General features: G+C 40.0%; 1 protein-coding gene across 8 annotated transcripts in view; it reads right to left on the bottom strand.

The window, feature by feature from the left end:
* The window catches only part of CUX1 (cut like homeobox 1), a 268491-nt gene that overhangs the window by 63731 nt on the left and 187530 nt on the right, over positions 1-17230 (bottom strand). For 2 of the 8 annotated variants that reach the window (XM_082776233.1, XM_082776234.1), the window contains exons 12-18: positions 13257-13315; positions 8531-8579; positions 7436-7532; positions 5675-6346; positions 4641-4706; positions 3176-3277; positions 330-1156 (exon numbers count right to left, since the gene is read on the bottom strand). In XM_082776233.1, the coding sequence (XP_082632359.1) occupies positions 330-1156; positions 3176-3277; positions 4641-4706; positions 5675-6346; positions 7436-7532; positions 8531-8579; positions 13257-13315 (1872 nt within the window). The remainder of the gene's footprint in view (positions 1-329; positions 1157-3175; positions 3278-4640; positions 4707-5674; positions 6347-7435; positions 7533-8530; positions 8580-13256; positions 13316-17230) is intronic. The other 6 variants (XM_082776235.1, XM_082776236.1, XM_082776238.1 and 3 more) reach the window with 5 other exon arrangements.

The raw sequence follows: 17230 nt of genomic DNA, 5'->3' as shown, positions 1-17230 counted from the left end.
TCATTACATTAAGCATGAAATACTGAGTCTCAATAATGTTTGCTTCAGCTTTCAGTGTTTCTGAACTCAGGGGCCCCATTTCTAATTGCAAGCAACTGAAGCCAATCTTTATGTAAAATCTATGCAATTCATGAAATACAAGGAAACTAGTTCTTTCCTTTGTGAGCGTATTTTTAAAGTTTTTAACATGCTAAGCAAAAACATTTTTTCAAGACATGTGGCACACCCCTTCCGTATGCATGGCCGTGTTAAACTGAGCTCTGTACCGATGCGAGGAGCATAATGCACATACAAAACACTGGGGTAACAAGAGAGAACCAATTCTTTACCTTTTCCCCAAAGATCCTTTGGCAGATGCCATTCTTTGCTAGCTTTTCTTTGACCTGACGCGTTAGTTCTATTGTATCCACTTCCTGGTACATATAAATCTCATACTGCTCAGGTGTCAGTGGAGGAACTGAAGGTTTGGATGGCTTTGACAAGGACACGATAGGGGATGAAGGGAGGGGGCTATTTTGTGGCGTCTCACTGCGACTCGCCCCAGTCATGCTCAATTCAGAACTCTGCGAGTACGGAGATTCAGCGTTTGGCCACTCTTTCCAATACTCTGAAGAAGATGGTCCTTGGAGCTGGCTACGATCTGGCCTAGTCTGATTGCTGACCTTTTCTTTTCCACCACTGGCTTCCTCAACTTTTATATCTTCGGGAAGAGCTGCATTTCTTCTCTCATGCTGCACAGTATTCCACCAATGGTCCTTCCAAACACCACCACGTCCCAACTCATTTTTAACATGCCTCAACATACCCTGGGCAGAATCACTTATTCCATGAAGCTCTAAAACAGGTGCCTCCTGAGGCTCCTTTTTGAGCCCAGAGAGGTTCTGCAATGCAGAGATACTGGAATCAGTGACAGATGAATGTTTCTTCAGGGATATGGCCAAAGGAGAATAGCTGGAAACCGAAGACATTGCAGGTGTAGATACTAGTTTGGGGGACAGGATAGAAATGTCAGCTTGAGATAAAGGTGTTGTTTTTAAGGCAGGTTCAAGGGCAGCCTGCTGTGCCTCCATTTCGCGTCGGGCTTGTTGCAGAATGGATCGAATAGCATCATCAGAATTGCCACTGCTAGATGCAGAAGGCGGCTGAGCCGGCTCAGCTATGAAAAACAACCAAAAGACTAAATGCAACAGAGGAATATGCTTTATATTCAACATGCGCTACTGTAAATATTTCCCTGCAAGAAAACGGGCTGCAATACATTTCTGGATGGGAGGGAGGAGTTTTCAACTAAGCAAAGATTCTCACTTTTCAAAATAAGGTAAGATTTCCAAAGTTCTTCACTGGAAAATTTTTATCGTTGCCAAAGTGCTGGACGTTTGCACACACTGACTCAACTGCACAAGTCTGTTACTACTTGCAAGTTTTCCACCATTGTAAAAATTTTCAAATAAATGCCTTTGAAAATCAAGCCTTCAACTCTTCCTCCCTCACCCCCAAGTGGTCAATAACATTTTATAGTTCTATTTACAAAGTTATTTAACCTTTCACTTTTATCTCCACAAATGAATCGTAACGCACACACTGAACACAGCTGCATCCACCTGGACAGACTATTAATACCCACTTACAATATAAATAAGGTGAGTCCTTTTAACTCCAAAAATAAAGTGCACAAATTACAACAAAGCAAGAAGTTTAGTAAAAGGCTTCGTTATTTAATTTGACAAGCCAAATGTGCTCCTGCTTCCTGTTTTCTTGTTCCGTGGTTCCAATCATTGAAATAAACAGCTCTACAGAAACCAGGATGACTCCTGGCCATCACTCTCTGCCCCATTTCAGGAGAGACTGCACCTAACTGAGGTATCTCAGTGGTGAACCCAGGACCCATGTGGCTGTTCTGCAGCATTCAGGAGATGAGCAGAGACTGTAACATGGGTGTACACTTATCTCTGCAGAGTAAGAAGGTTTTTTTGCAATGGCATCTGTTTCCATTTAACTTAGCTTCCACTGAGGACCCCAGTGCTTGAAAACCAGACCCTCTGAAAGCTGCTCTACAAAGACTGGGAAAACTGAAGCACTAGAGAGTGGCAGGGAACCTATACCCTGCAAGAAGTGACCTCAAAATGAAGTAAGATTTGAAACAATCTGCGTATTATTCTACTGATACACCTCACCTGAATACATTTCCCGATTTGTCTCCCTATACTCCTTCCTGTCACACGCTATAAGGTATGTAAAAAACTAAGAAATGGGAAAAGATGGTGAGACCATCTCTTCTGTTTTATCTACTGGTTTCATAGGGAGTTTTGAGGCTGAGTTAGTATTTGAAAGGAAGTCCGACACTCTTAGATAAAACATGCTACTGAACAATGTGCTTGCAGTTTCCTGCACACAGCCCCCATTTTTCTCTATGTAATCATCGCTGCTATAAACTTATTTATTTAGATCATATATTAACTGGTCTTTAATATTTTGCCATGAGATTAGCATAGTTTTCATTTCAAAGATGACTATCCAAAACTGTAAATCAGTTTTTATTTTAAAAAATGAAACAGAAGTATTGCAAAGTACTCCCTACTTCAATATCAGCCCTCTAAATGTACTGGAAACTCTTTCAAAGTTGGGAGGGCTGTGGAGTAGACAGAAATGTTAACTACATGACAGCTTACAATGAGAAATTAAACTTATCTCAGGCTAAGATGTTAAACATTAATGAAATTTTTGGAAAAGGAAATGCTTTTTGGATTAGCCAGCTCACTCCCTGAAAAAAACCTATATCCTTACATTCTGTAACCGAAGTCATGTCTGAGTTTGCCTATGTTCTAATTTTAGTACACGATGTCCACAGTAAGATGGTACTGTGGTACTAGTAATTGCTGGCTGGATTGTGACCTTCACTCAGGCAAATCCACTCAGTTCCCTCTCCCACGCAGTTGTGTCCCTGAGGCCTGAATTGGAGAGCACTGAACAAAGACCCCGTCAAGCAGTGATGTGTATTAACTTATCCTGGGCTGCATTACAGACAGAAACCACTCCACTGAATAAATAATAAAAAAAAGCTCTTCAAACCTACATTCAAGGTTTTAAGAATATAATTAACTGACCAGAAAGCTCATGGTAATTGTTTTAATTAAATTCTGAAGTAAAAGTAGCAAGAGACGAAATGAGGCCGTACCTGTTTTCTGTACTTGCAGCTCCCTTTTGGCTTGTTCAAGAATGGATTTGATGGCTTCATCAGAGCCAGTCTCTGTGGTTCGGATTCGTGTGGTTATATTACCTGAAGAGGAAAACAAAACTAATGACACTTGGAAAGCTTCTATTTGCTTGTTTGTTTTTAATACAAAGACATACAGTGTATATATATTGATACAATAATAGCATAACCTGACAATAGTTTATATAGAACCTTTACCAACATCTACAACAGCAAGAACATCCTTAATGACACAATAAAAGAAAAATATCCTCATTGCATAAAAGCCTGTCCGCTAGCTGCACTGAATGATGACAGCACTGACATCACCAGAGGAAGAACCACATGCTCATACATTCCTTTTCTAGTATAACACACACAGGACATTTTTTTCTTTTTTTCCTTTTTTTTTTTTTTTGGAGGGGGAGAGGAAACAGAAGGGAAAAGAACGCGAGGGGAAAGGAACAAAGATAAAAATTTAAGACCAGAAGTCATCCTTAAAAATTGCATCAGCTACTAGGCAAACTAGGATGAGTACACATTCAGCCCCAAACAGATTAAAAAAACGACTAGATGCAGGAAGTCAAAAATATTTTTTGCCTTTCTAAAGTTTTATGCATTAAGAGAAACAATCATTTAAGGACTGATACGATTTGACGTACTCTCCAGCTAAGAACTATTACTTGTTTGTGTTTTTTTTTTTCGTTGGTTTTTGTTTTAAACACTAAGGGGAGAGAACAGAGGGAAAATTCCTGTGACTGTGAAAGCTATCGCATTGCTCATTAAGAGATTATCATTTGTAAGTGAGCTGTGTAATTTCTGACTGGAATCAAAGTAACTACAGAGTTCTGGGGTAGCTGTTTTTGTTTTTGCTAAAAGAAAAATTCTGCAACTAAAATGTTCACAGTTCCTGTTTAATGGTAACTTATTGATCTGATGTTCCCTTATCTCTTTGTTCAGTCTTTTCCATACACCATACTGCAGAAAGCATCATACTAATTTAACAGCTTATTAAAGTGTATTTGTCAACATAAGCCCCATGAGGAGAAAAGTAAAATCTAGAGCAGAAGCAGTATGCAACTGATATTGGATTACACGTAATTGTGCAGCTTTCTCGCTCTAAAATCATAGTAACAGCAAAGAGAGCATTTCAGTAGATGTGATGACTTTATAAAGCCACTTCTATCACTTAATTCTCTTTATCTGCATATCTACTGAGGATAGGAGTGGAAAAAGTATCCAAACAGGGTTAAGTTAGTACAGCAGCAGCAGAATTAGAAAAAGCAAAGTGTTGGTCTAACCCATGGTTTGTTTTATACTTACTGTCTGTTTTTCTATCAGATTCCAGGCCAGAATCAAACTGCACAGTTTTAAGGAAACACACAGCTAAAGCACACTCCACTTCCTATGTATTGACTGCAAAGAAAAACACCTGCCTGTGACGTACCTTCAGACCCATTTCTTCGTTTCGGTACTTCCTGAAATAGTCTGTTCAGGTTCTGGCCTGGATTCTCTGTTGAAAAACAAGTTTGGTAAGAACAAAACAATCAGGGGATGGTTGCTCTGACATCATGGGCTGTGTGACATGAGAAGATAGCAGCCTGTCTCTAGAGACGAGGGTTCAAGCGTTCCTCAAACCCTCGAGTCTTTGTCTGAGCGCTGGAGGAGCTGGCTACTTTGGAAGAAGCAAGGCTGGCTGATTTGTTAATAAAGATTACAGCTACGTTCGGAAAGGAGATTAGACAGATATAAATAAATGTCTAGAGATACCAAAAATGAAGAGGTTAAAGATGGGCAGATAATCCCCTCAAGTACAATCATCAAAAGGAAGAACAGATTATAAATCTAACAGTGTTCACTTTCAATTAAACAAAATCTAGACAAATCCTGCCTGTCCTTTCCAATATTTCTAGACTGTAAACAACTTACTTTTCAGCTTCTCTAAATGTAAATCTCAGTCTTCATTTAAGATGAATCAAAACGAAATGCATATGTTATTTCTTAAAATCACGACCCTAAATATGCAAAGCTGCTTTAAATTAGGACTGGTTTTTAATTAGTCATCTCACGTATCACCTGCGATACTTTGTCAAAACACTTTGGGGAAAAAATCACACAAGACACAACAAAAATGTGGTCTCAATAAACAACCCCAAATAAAAATCGCCAAGTATTTCTGATGGCTGATACCCATAGCAGCTACTGACCCTTTTTACTCAGTGTTTTGAAGTAAGGGGTGTAAACATCCCTGTTCCTTGGCTGACAAGTACAAGCCAGTGGCTAACTACAGCATCAGCAAAGATACTAACCTGCACGAGTGCTGAAAAGCAGTGTTAGAAAGGTCTACTTTCTGCACCTTTTGTCTGATTGAGGTGAAGACAGCATCAACACACAAACAGCCTCAAACATGGAAACTTTCAATATTTTACACTTGTAACTAATAGGAAAACGTGGCAAGACCCTCGGCTGGCGAGTGCTTACCTCTTTGTCTACCCTGGATGCTGCGAAGAGCCAAGATGTTCTGCTCGTCCGAGAGGAACTGCTTCATCTTATGAAATGGCTCCTTGCCTCTCACAGTCAGTTTATTCCATGGCTTTGGCCGGGCTAGTATCTCACTCACAGACCCTTGCGACAGTCCCAACACATAATGTCCAAATATCCGCTGTCCAATATTGTGCTTGATCAACTGCTCTTTCACCTGACGTGCAATTTCGGCTGTGTCTATCTCCTCGCCTTCGGAGATGCTCCCAGCACTTTCTGACTGGCTGGGAGACGGGGCCATGCCATTTACATCCGGACTTTGTTGTAATGGACTTTGGGAAGAGATGGAGTTTGTGCTGTAAGGACCTGTTGAAAAAATCATGCTTGTGCTTCCTGCTTCCTGCATTGCCTTGGAGTAGAAGGACTGCATTAGCTGTCGCTGGAGGAGAGAGTTTAGTGCAAATTTTCCTGTGGAGGCCAGGGGTAAGCTGGGGCTTGCCAGGGATGAGCTGAAAAAGTCTTGACTTAAACCCGTTGGTGAGAACTGGTGTGTACCATTAGTATTGGAAGCCTGCTCCCCCGCGTTGCGGAGCAACTGAGAAGGAGGGGAGGCCGGCAAGGTTGCAGGACGCTGACTCTCAGGCTGGTCTTTCCCTTTTCTCCTGGCTGACCCTACAAGGAAGGTCAAACATAATGCATTATGGGGGATTAAAGAGGGAAAAACCAAGATAAAAAATGCAAAGTTTGCCCCGCAAAGGGAAAAAGTGCAGATTTACAAGGGCCAATGAAGTGGCGGTGGGATTTTTGTTTTTGTTTTGGTTTTGGTTCGTTTTCATATTTTTTTTTTCATAATTCAAATTTCAATAAGCCAAACAAGGCCCCCAAAACAAACAACATGCATTTCATGTTTGCACCTTTCTTGTATGTTGCAGCCTGGAGAATCCCCCTTACAAACATTAAAACTAGAACAATTACATGAAGTGCAGTTATACATTTAAAATAAAGGCAGTTACAGACAGCAAGTCCCTTTGATGTCTCGCATTCAAGACATTACTCATTGGACCTGACTGAACCCAAATGCAGCAAACATTTACATTTTGGAACAAACCAATTTGAATAAAGGAATCACCATTAGGTGGATGCACCAAGATCACTCAGTTTAAGTCATAAAACGCTTCAGAATTCAGTAATCCCAGTGCCAGTGGCAACTTTTAACTTTCTTCCAGCTGCAAAAACCATAAGCATTCAAATATCTGGAAATTCCATGACTTGCCATTTAAAAAATGTGCACACAAAATGTAAAAAGCCCACATTAGGAAAGCTAAACGGCAAACACACTTCACTTAAAAAGAAAGTATTTTGTTTTTCCAAGCTGACCTGCTGGTAATATATCTAAGTGTATCAGACAGGAAGATTATTGTGTTCTGCATGCAAACATTTTGCATAACATTGTGCGTGGGGGAAGAGACTTCTGGTGCCACGGATGAATTTGTTCCCAAAACAGAAGACAGCCTCAAACGCTACCACTTGGTACATCTTGTAATGCCTCTCTTCCCTAACCTTTAAAGAGTCTCCAAGGTCTCCAAGTTTTATTTTACTATCCAGCCTATAAAACTGCAGAAATCAAACACTCTTCAGCATTCTTGTTGCCTGTTAATCTCCCTGCCATGCATTACCTCACACTCTCATCTCTCATTCACCCCTCCCTCCCTTCACAAGACAGCAAACAAACCAGAAGAGCTGAAAATCGTGTCAACCTACCACTCAGGTCACTATTAGTGATACGCAGCGTGGCATTCTCGGACTGCAAGGAGCGGTTCTTCTCCAGCAGCAGCACCTCCAGCGGTTTAGATGAATCCTAAAGAAAATCAAAGTGGGAGGTTTGTTTCTAAAAGAATTAAGAGTCTCACTCAGGCACTAAAAAAGGGTTTCAGAAGAGAACAAGTGCTCATCTCTGCTATGTACACAGCTAGGGAATTCACCATGCATATATCTGCAGGACTCACTCAGTGCTCCTGCATGAGCTACAGTAAAGATGCACTGTTTCATTTTCAGTGTAAATCACTCATCAATTCTGCATTATTTTGAAATGTGTAATGGAACAATTTCTTAATCCTACTTACTTTAAAATGGTACTGGCATGCTTTCACCATTTAAGAGCTGTAGACTTCTAATCTGATTACAATAGGAGTTAAAGTGATATTATTTCTTCTAGGTCAACTGACCCAACTTAAGCATTTCCTTGAAATGCCGTGTTTCAGCATCGACAGTTTGTTCAGAAATAAAATTAGTCACAGAAACCTGCCATCTGCTTTCCACTAAACATCCGACCCTTGATCATTAAAAAGCATATTGAGAATTAATCCCAGTATATTGATATTCATTTCAGATTTCAGAAGCAGGAATTTAATTCAAAACCTTCAAACTTCAGTAAGATTAACTTGCTGGATGAGTAGAGGTTTTTCCTGCTTTCTCAATACTCAAAGGCTTGTTTTCTTTTGTAAACATTACTTTCAAGGCCGACAAAGATTTAAAAACGCTAAAAACCTTGGTCACTACAAGACGCATGCACATTTCAGGTTAGCTGTATATCAACTCATATCTTTAAAAGACTCAACTTCATAACATTACAGTTATCCACTGCAGCATCAGCTGAAACGTCATTCTTTGTCCTTGACCACTTAAAGGAAATTAGCAGGCAAAAAATGTTCACTTCAGATTTTTACATAAGATCAGGAAAGCAATGATCAGCCGATATGTCTCAACATCAACAAGAAATGAACAAGTTGTAAGAGAAATTTTTGTTAATACACTGAACTGCTGAAATAATTAAGAAAACAAAAGTAGATTCAGTACCTGCGCACCAGAGCTTTCAGATGGTGCAAACTCCATGGATTTCAATATACTGTGGAAGGCAGAAAAGAAATTATTTTCTATTTCTTCTTTTCGTAACAACTCCACTAATGAGCATTAACATTATCATTTCCTAATCTCCAGCAACAGTACAACTGGTAGCAACCTTCCTTGCAGGAACACAAGCTGATAATGAATACAGAATAACTATTCAAACTAGTTATTGGATAAGAAAATTTTCTCAAGCGTCATCTAAATCATTCCATATGCAATCCCACAAGGCCAGTTTAAAGCATAAATTTAAAGGTTAATAAGGATATAACATTTTAAGCTGTCAGAAACAATATTAATTTATCTGTGAAGCTTGAAGGGAATGAAAAAGTTGCAGCAAAGCAACAAAACAAGGGAATCACCGCCAGAGTTACAGCACTTTATATAATATACACCAGCTCACATATCAAGGAAAATATGCGCAAATAATCTTCCCAACCAAGACACTACAGGCTAAAAGGCAGTTTTTCATTTTAATAACCTCCTAGCTCTATAGCAAAGGGAAGGCACAATGGCACAATATTTCTTAAGACACACGAAAGATCCAAATATTTATAAGTACATTAAGAGAAGAATCTGATAGTCTTATTGTCAATATTTTACATAAATACCGAGCAGTCAAAGTACATCTCCCTTCAAAGTCTTTCTGTTAGTGTTGCCTTGTAAATGAGAATCTTACAAGAATACAAAGTTATTCCTGTGCTTTGTCTTATAAATTTTTTTAAGTAGGCCTGCTGCAGGCAGGGTGTGAAGTTCCTCAGACTGAAGCAATAAATGACTTCAGCTTCTCAATGTACAACGACGACATTCATTTGTTGGACAAAAATACATAAACAGATACAGATAGTGTTTATACAGCATTTTTCATATATAAAGCACCGGGAACTTCGTGAGGCAGAGAGAATATGTTTGATCATGTAACGAATGTGGAAACTGAGTCAAAAGCAAAACAGAAAGCCAGTATGTAAAAAAAAGCATGTATGAACTAGTTCTGGATGCCCCTAGGAGTCAGCCAGGCACCAGCACTCATTAATTAATAGCCTCTGACCATGTGGCTTCCAGCACCACTATAAATCTGTCTGTGTATTAATCCAGAATGAGACGTCCCATCAAGCGACACTCAGGCAATCAGGAGTCTCAGCGATGTACTCAGGATCACACAAACTCACAGCAAATCCGAGAAAGAAAAAGTCTGAGGCAGAAACCTTGTATATTTTGCCTCTGTGCATTACTCGCTGATTACAGCAGTAATTCTGACAGGCACTCTTGCAAATATAATAATTATTAAAATGACAAAATTCTGGCCATCAGCTTCATGATACAGCATCATTGGGTGATACTCCTTGCCAGCAAAAATCACCGTAGGGCTACATCCATGTAACATACATGCACAGAAAGCAATGCTGTTGAGACCCTGCTTTACATGGGCACAACAGCTCACCTATGTGCAAAAGTGCCTCTTTCCTGCCATTGAGAGAGTCATGCCAGTCAAGGAGAGAGACTTTGCACTAATGGCTCAAGCTGTTACAGCTCCTGACATTATATTGACATTACAGACATGTTTACTCAGGTTGCTAATCCCTGCTGAAAGTAAGTGTTTCTTGGGACACCTCTGCAGAGGCACAGTTCTGTCTACCAGGATGCTACAAAGCTGGGGAAGAAAATATACGGAGACCCATCCGGGAAAACCCCAGGCATGGGTAAGCACGTATTTTCCTCCTCCCACAGACTCTGCAGAGTGTGGCCTCTGAGAGGTCAACAAGTAGCAATGTTATGTCCTCACATGGGTCAAATAAGGAGACCCATCTGAATTAAAGAAATACATAAGCTCATAGCTGTAATTCATCGTATGGCAAGCTTTCCATGGGAAACTGCTGTTGTTTCTATCATTTCAGTCCACATCAGCAGCATGCTCACACTGCACATCTCCCAGTGCTCCCCACTTACCGCGCTTTGGCTGGCCATGCCGAGCAGTCCTGGAGCACCCCAACCGTGTTCCCTTCTGGGCGAAAGCAAACCAGAAGCTGCACGCTCCCAGAGGAGTGTGCATGATGCACTCCGACCTCTGCACCAGACTGGAACCAGTCTGGAGTGCAAAGTAAGCCTGGACGTATTTAGTGCGTGCAGTGGGCTCTCAGCACCAACAGGTGGGCTTTAACGCCCTGTTCCTATTGTGCCCAACCACTTGCAGGGGCTGCTCTACTGGCTGATTTCAGTTCCCAGCACTCACTGCCAGCTGGGACCAGAGAGGATCCTGAACCTTGCAGCAGCTGCGTTTTTCATTGAGCCAGGCATGCGTATTCAAACCTCGGCTGGAAACTTAGTGACCTCTGCCTGTTTGAAGTGGCTTCTTTGCTACCTGAAATAGCTTACTAGCAATTTCACAGGTAATTTCCTTCTCTTAGAAGCCAAAATATATTAAAAACCAGGTTGATGGTATCTTGAATTGCCCTTGGAGGGATATTCAGTACAACGGGTTCGTTTTTTCAAATCGTGTAAAACTTAAACATGTCAAAAATGATTCTCCAAATGTCTCATGAAAGGTATTTTCTTAGGAATATGAGGAAGCAAAATGTTTCTCCTTTGGATTCTGGGAATATCTTTGCCCATGAGATCTCAACTCAGGCTGCTGCTCGTCAAGATCAGTTATCTGCTTTTTAAAAGAACGATCTTGTCACTTGAATCTGCACATCTAAGACAACTTGAAAGATCTTACTCTAAAGCAAAAAGTGTATTGGGACAGTTCAACTTTCTGTTTTTATGATCTCAACTGCAAAGGCAGGAGGGCTAGCACTTGTGTTACTCAAGAGGGAACCGAAAGGACACACAGAGCTCTCAGATACCAAAAATAGATTTAAAAGCCACTTGGCACAAAAGCCAATGCAGAGCACAAAGAGTTCTTCCACCCCAGATCTTGATGTGGACCCAGTTAAGTTCCTCCAAGGTTAGAATTTGTCTGATGTTTGAGATCCCTCACTCTAGAATACCTCTAACTTCTCTGGAGGGATTAAGGAAAACAGAAATCAGTGCCCAGAATTTCAGGATTCAGAAATGTATTCTCTTTCTTCTTTACTGATAAGACTTTTTTAAATTTATTTTTTTTGGTGCACATGTGTGTTATGAACAGATCATTTTTGTCAGTGTTTCAGGGCACAGTAGGATTCAGTGTATGGGTTAATAGATTTAAAGCGATAGGCTTTTTGTAGTTTTACTTCAGATCATTAGTTTTTGTAACATGTTTTCCTCCGGGCTCTTGTGGAGGGCCTTAACCTCCAGCCCCATCCAGCAAGATGGTGTATGAACCCCAGGTCACCTACAAACCAGCCAGCTCTCCCTCTGAATACATGCCGCTCAGTAAGAGATGTTACCCACAAATCAAGGGATTTAAAAGCTAGAACAAAAGCATCTGAATTTTCATAGATCCAGGATTTTTTTTTTTTTTAGTTCCAGTAATAAACAGAAGTCCAAGAGAACAGGGGATGAATTCTGCTCTTCTTCCTGGGTACAGGGCTGCATTTGACAGCACCAAAAAGTGCTGAAGTGGTGAGATGTCTGACATACTTGCTGTTTCTGTACATTCACATTTAAGAACATGTAGCAAATGTGAAGATTGTGGATTAACTCATATTCACTAATTTATACCAGAGCGCATTAACTGGCTGAAATCTGAAGCTGCATTTACTTGACTCAGGAGAGAACATGGACATATTTAGGCATATCACTAAAATGAAGCTTTTTTGAGACCAGTCACAGTGACCAAAAAAATGGACAACTCATTTTACTTTACTTTAACTGCACACCTACATCAGTGTGTACTGCAGCTGGCAATGAATCAGTGGTGCAGCCAGCAGGGTTTGAATACAATAGCACCAGGGTCTGGACAGTCACCGGGCTTGCGAAACCAAACCTGCTTTCCATATTCTCCAGGGATGTGTAAACAAAAGCACATGACTCCAGCCTCATTTGAAATACCTCATTAAACAAGGTAACATTTTTTCAATCTTCTTAAAATACACACAGAAATGCTGGAGTGATGAAAGAAGAGATGGAGTTCCTTGCAGTTATTTAAACCTTGACACTAAACATATTTCTAGTCAAGAACCTTCTCTTCTGAACCTGACAGCTTATCTTGTTATAGTTTAAAATGAGGCTCTTTTAAGTCTCTTAAAAAATACCCTTGAAATAGGAAGAGGCTGTTTGTGGCTTTAGTTTAAAACCGCAGTATATTAGCAAAAATATACAGTGAAACAAGCACAGCATTAAAATGGTAAGTGCTGAATGCTGGCTGGCAGAAGCAGAGAAAAGGTATTATGGCCAAAGGCCTTGCATTAAATTCTTGGTCCAGACTACATTAAAATGTTGGCTGGGGATTTTTGAAGAGTGGTCCACCGAAAATACCACAGATTTTCCAACTTTTTACCCTTGATGGATAACAATCTCAGAGTCTTTTCTTCATGGACATTTGTATTATTTGGTGTTGTGATACTCTGCTACAACAAAAAAGGAATACAGCAGTTGCACTGGTCCTGGATGCAATTTCAGCCAATATTGCCTATTTCCCTGTCTTTGTGGTTTTGACTAAATTCTTTATTGTTCCAAGAACACAGATTTGTGGCTTTATTTAACAAGCATCGTTAAACTAATTTGTGAAATAATTATATGAGCATTTAACACTTACTTTAATTCTTTCTTAACCTCTTCATAATCAGCCTGTCCTTTCAGTTTTTCTTCCAGTTGCTTTAAAAGAAAGAACATGGATTTAGTTATTTAGATTTTTCCTGCAGGTTTTCAAAATCATCTTTAAATTATTCCATATATACAGCAGTGCACAAGTGAGGGTTAATGACTCATACCTAATTTACATATATTAGGAAACAAACTATAAACCAATTCAACGTAAACACAATTATACCTCACTCCTCCTTTGTTTACAGAGTGCCAAGCATTACGGTAGGTAATCAGTAGGTCCCAATTTGGCTGTTTGTAATGTCACTGTCATACATTCAATAAAGGGATCGGTGAAGAAGGTATTAAAAATGGGGCAGTTGAAATTTTTACAAAACTAATAAATCGAGTAAACAAGCAGGATGCTTTGGCACGTACTGTATTCCTAACATGACAGTTCCCGATAACCTCATCCACATGAAAAGAAGACTGAAGAAGCTGCTGTTGACTGGAATGCCTTAGGCTTGTAAGACTTCTACAATGCTTCATGCCCAAACAAAACAGTTGTACCAAGTCATTTTACAAGCATTACTTATTGCAGTAACTAATATGATTACACACCGGAGATGAAGCATTGAGACCAACTCGGCAGGTCTTTTTGCTCAGGTCTGCCTCAGCCGGGGTGGTCTCAATGGCTTCTCTTCAGTGTGAAGATGCCACAAACGCTGCAACAAACCTCCTAACACAATCCAGAACGCAACGCCACACATTTAGACCTTACCCCAAAGCCCCTGCTCCCAACAACAGTGCTCATCACTACAGGATAAATGCTTCAGGAGGCCTAAAACATAGTGATACATAATTGATGCCGGTTATGTTGCTTGCAGAAGCCACGTTCATTTCTCACTAATGATTTCTTAGCTTAGCACAGGCATGCCTGAACTAAGCAAAGAAAGAACAGAATTCACTGCCTTGCAGCTTCCATGGAAAAGTTCAGGCTAAGTTCTGCTTCACTGAATTTCTGGTGGTAAAATTGGCACAGAATCCCCAAAGTCTCATAAATAACACAAGGATGTACCACCCTCAGTGAAAAAGCATCTGCTTTGAAAAGGAAAGGAATGAATGACATGAAAAAGAATAGGGCTTTACGACTGGGAGAGGCTGCCTGGAGATGGGAATTCAAGGAGATCCTACACTGCTCCTGGGCTGCTCGTCTGAATGCAGGAAGGTGGCAGGAAAGGGCTAATGCAAACTTGGAGCATTTTTTGCAAACTCATTTAAAATGCAGCCCCACAAAGTCCTGCAGCAGTGCAGACATGGGTATATGAACAACAGGGCTGGGACAGCACAATGAGAAGGGGGAACCCCTTAACCACGCTGTCTTCCCAGGTGACCCAGGGTGTAAATACTGCCCATCTCTAAGCTATCTAATGGATACAAGAAGCTGCTGCTCTGGCAGCTGCTCAAAAAGCAGCTCCAACAAATCCCCACCACTGCTCGTTGCAGGAAGGCAGAAATGGCTGTTAAGTGTGGAATTTGCACCCTGATACTTATGAAATGAAGAGCCCCTGAAGAGGTCTTGTGTCCTAGAATCCTTAGCCATTGGTAACCTGCAGTCAATCTGATTGTGTTTAAAAAACACGTGTATTGGAGCTAAAGCAAATTTCTTCACCTGGCAAAACAGAGTGCAAGTTTTAGCCATTTCTTCAGGGCCCAAGATGTCACTTTACTTAGTTCCAAGCCTTCTGCAGTGTCAGCTACAACACGCTGCAAGTTCAAGCAGCTTCTCAAGCTACAGCTTGATGCACAAAACCCAGGTACTAAAACAAGGAACCCAGACAGGAGGTTTTATGGACCAAGTCAGGCTCACTGAGAGTGGAGAGGGAGCCTTTAAATGGAGCCAGTGAGCCAGAGAGCCCTTAGTACAGGTGAGGTGATTCAGCACCACGATTCACAGCTTTTCGACTCGATGCAGGCAATGGCAGGACTCTCCTGAATGCCACACGACATCTTTCAGCTATCCCTGGCCGTGTCACTGTGCTGGTCACTTCTAACCACTTTTTGCTGCTCTACAGTTTAAAGCAAAGATGCTCTACAATTCGTCTCTCCCTTAAATCTCGGACTCCTGAGACATCATATTTGGGGTCTACAGCAGGGATAACTGGCTATTTACGCTAGCCTCAGTATAAAAAATACTCAAGTGAATATAGAACAAACAATATCCTGAGTTATTAAGTAAATTACTTGTACAAGGATATGTTAAGAAAAAACCCTTTTGTATAAACTGACATGAAATACAGAAAAACTAATGATTTTCATTTTAAAGCTACCTCGATTAAATGTAATTCTGTCTATCTGTAATTCTATGTCATACCCAGTAACTTTTTCAGGCAATTTTAGGCATAAAACACCCTTTAAAAAATGTATTTATTTATTTATTTATTTTTAAAAAATATATTTATAGAACTAAGCTGTTTTGGACTCTCAGGGTCTAAGACCACTTTTATGCTGTTATAGCGGTCTGGCAACCAGCAATATTTTACTTTGAATTGTATAAAAAACACATATACATCCATCACTCCCCAAGTACCTCATACAGAGATTGTTACCATGGAAAATCAGCACCTTGATGTATACTTTCACTAAACAATACTAACCAACACCCAAGAATGCAATGCCTCTATGTACAGAGTCCATTTAGACACTTGGCATTTTCCCAGTCAATGCCTGCTCTAAAATGTATTAGTATGGTAATGGTCTTGAAGAACCCTCTAAAATGCATAGAACATAGGATAACAAAGGTTCAAGCTGTGAGACAATCTGGAGGAACTAATATCTTGCACTAAATATCAACCTGGTTAATTCAGACAAAATACATCCTAACATCCTCCCTCCAACCCACCAAAATGCAGCGAGCCAGAGGACAAAAAGAATATACCGGTGGCACTTCTGCACACTGAATGTGTAAGTATTAGGAATTGTTAAGGAATTGTCTTGCATTTGTTGTATGAATGAACCCATGTTAGAGCATGCATGTACTGGCCCCCCCCTTACTGTACTTTAAAAAAATAAATAATCATTTCTGTATTATCAACTAAAGTATCTTAGGTGAAACAGCATGGACTCTATTTAATGGACTTAAAACATTTAAAAAAGCATTAGACTAATGTCTTAGTTTTGTCTGAGTGATAAACAAAAACAGCCATATTCAATTAGCCAAAGTTATTCGGTGCATCTCTGCTAACTAGCACTGCTCTAATTTAACTGGATAGCAGGGAAGCTCTAACTCCCAGCAACAAAGGGTTAACATAATTACAGTTAGAAAAGTCTTGTTACTAGAGGACATATTTTGATTATTAGATCAGATGAAGATGAAGAAGCAATAATTTTGGAAGAATTTCTGTATTGTTTCATTAAGTCATAGGGTATTAAAGAATTCCCCCAAGATACAGTCTGAGAACATTGCTTCAATTTGTGAAACTGTGATTCATTTGTTGTGGAGGCAACCATTACAGTCTTCGCTATTTTAGAAGCAATTCCTCTATAATCAAACATAAGATCAACACATCACCACTGAGATTTGGTTCTTTGTACAACAGATCTCAAACACAGGCTTTCCTAGCGCTTTGGGGGAAAAAAATGTACATTTAAAATATTTTTTAGTGCAACAAATAAGGTTAAAGAGGGTTGATATGACTAAACCTTTATCAATAGAGTCACTGCATCAGACACGATCAACAGGAACCTAAATACAGAGCATTAGCTGGGCAAGCCTATGAGAAAATGGAAGGAGATTACTGAAATGGAAATCAAAGACTTGCTCTGTCATTTCTATGTTCCCATTCCCTTTGAAGTTAATGGCTAAATTGATACTGACCTCAACAGGAACATGCTTTATTCCAAGCAAATCTGTCAAGTGCAAGGACTCAAGATATTTTCTATCAGGCTTTATGAAAAAATAAAAAAGCCCCATAACATGGGTGTAGT

Source organism: Aythya marila (genome assembly GCF_965140915.1).
Source record: "Aythya marila genome assembly, chromosome: 20".
NCBI classification, from domain to species: domain Eukaryota; kingdom Metazoa; phylum Chordata; class Aves; order Anseriformes; family Anatidae; genus Aythya; species Aythya marila.
Note: the sequence above shows the minus strand (reverse complement) of the source record. Positions and strands in the feature narration are given on the sequence as shown.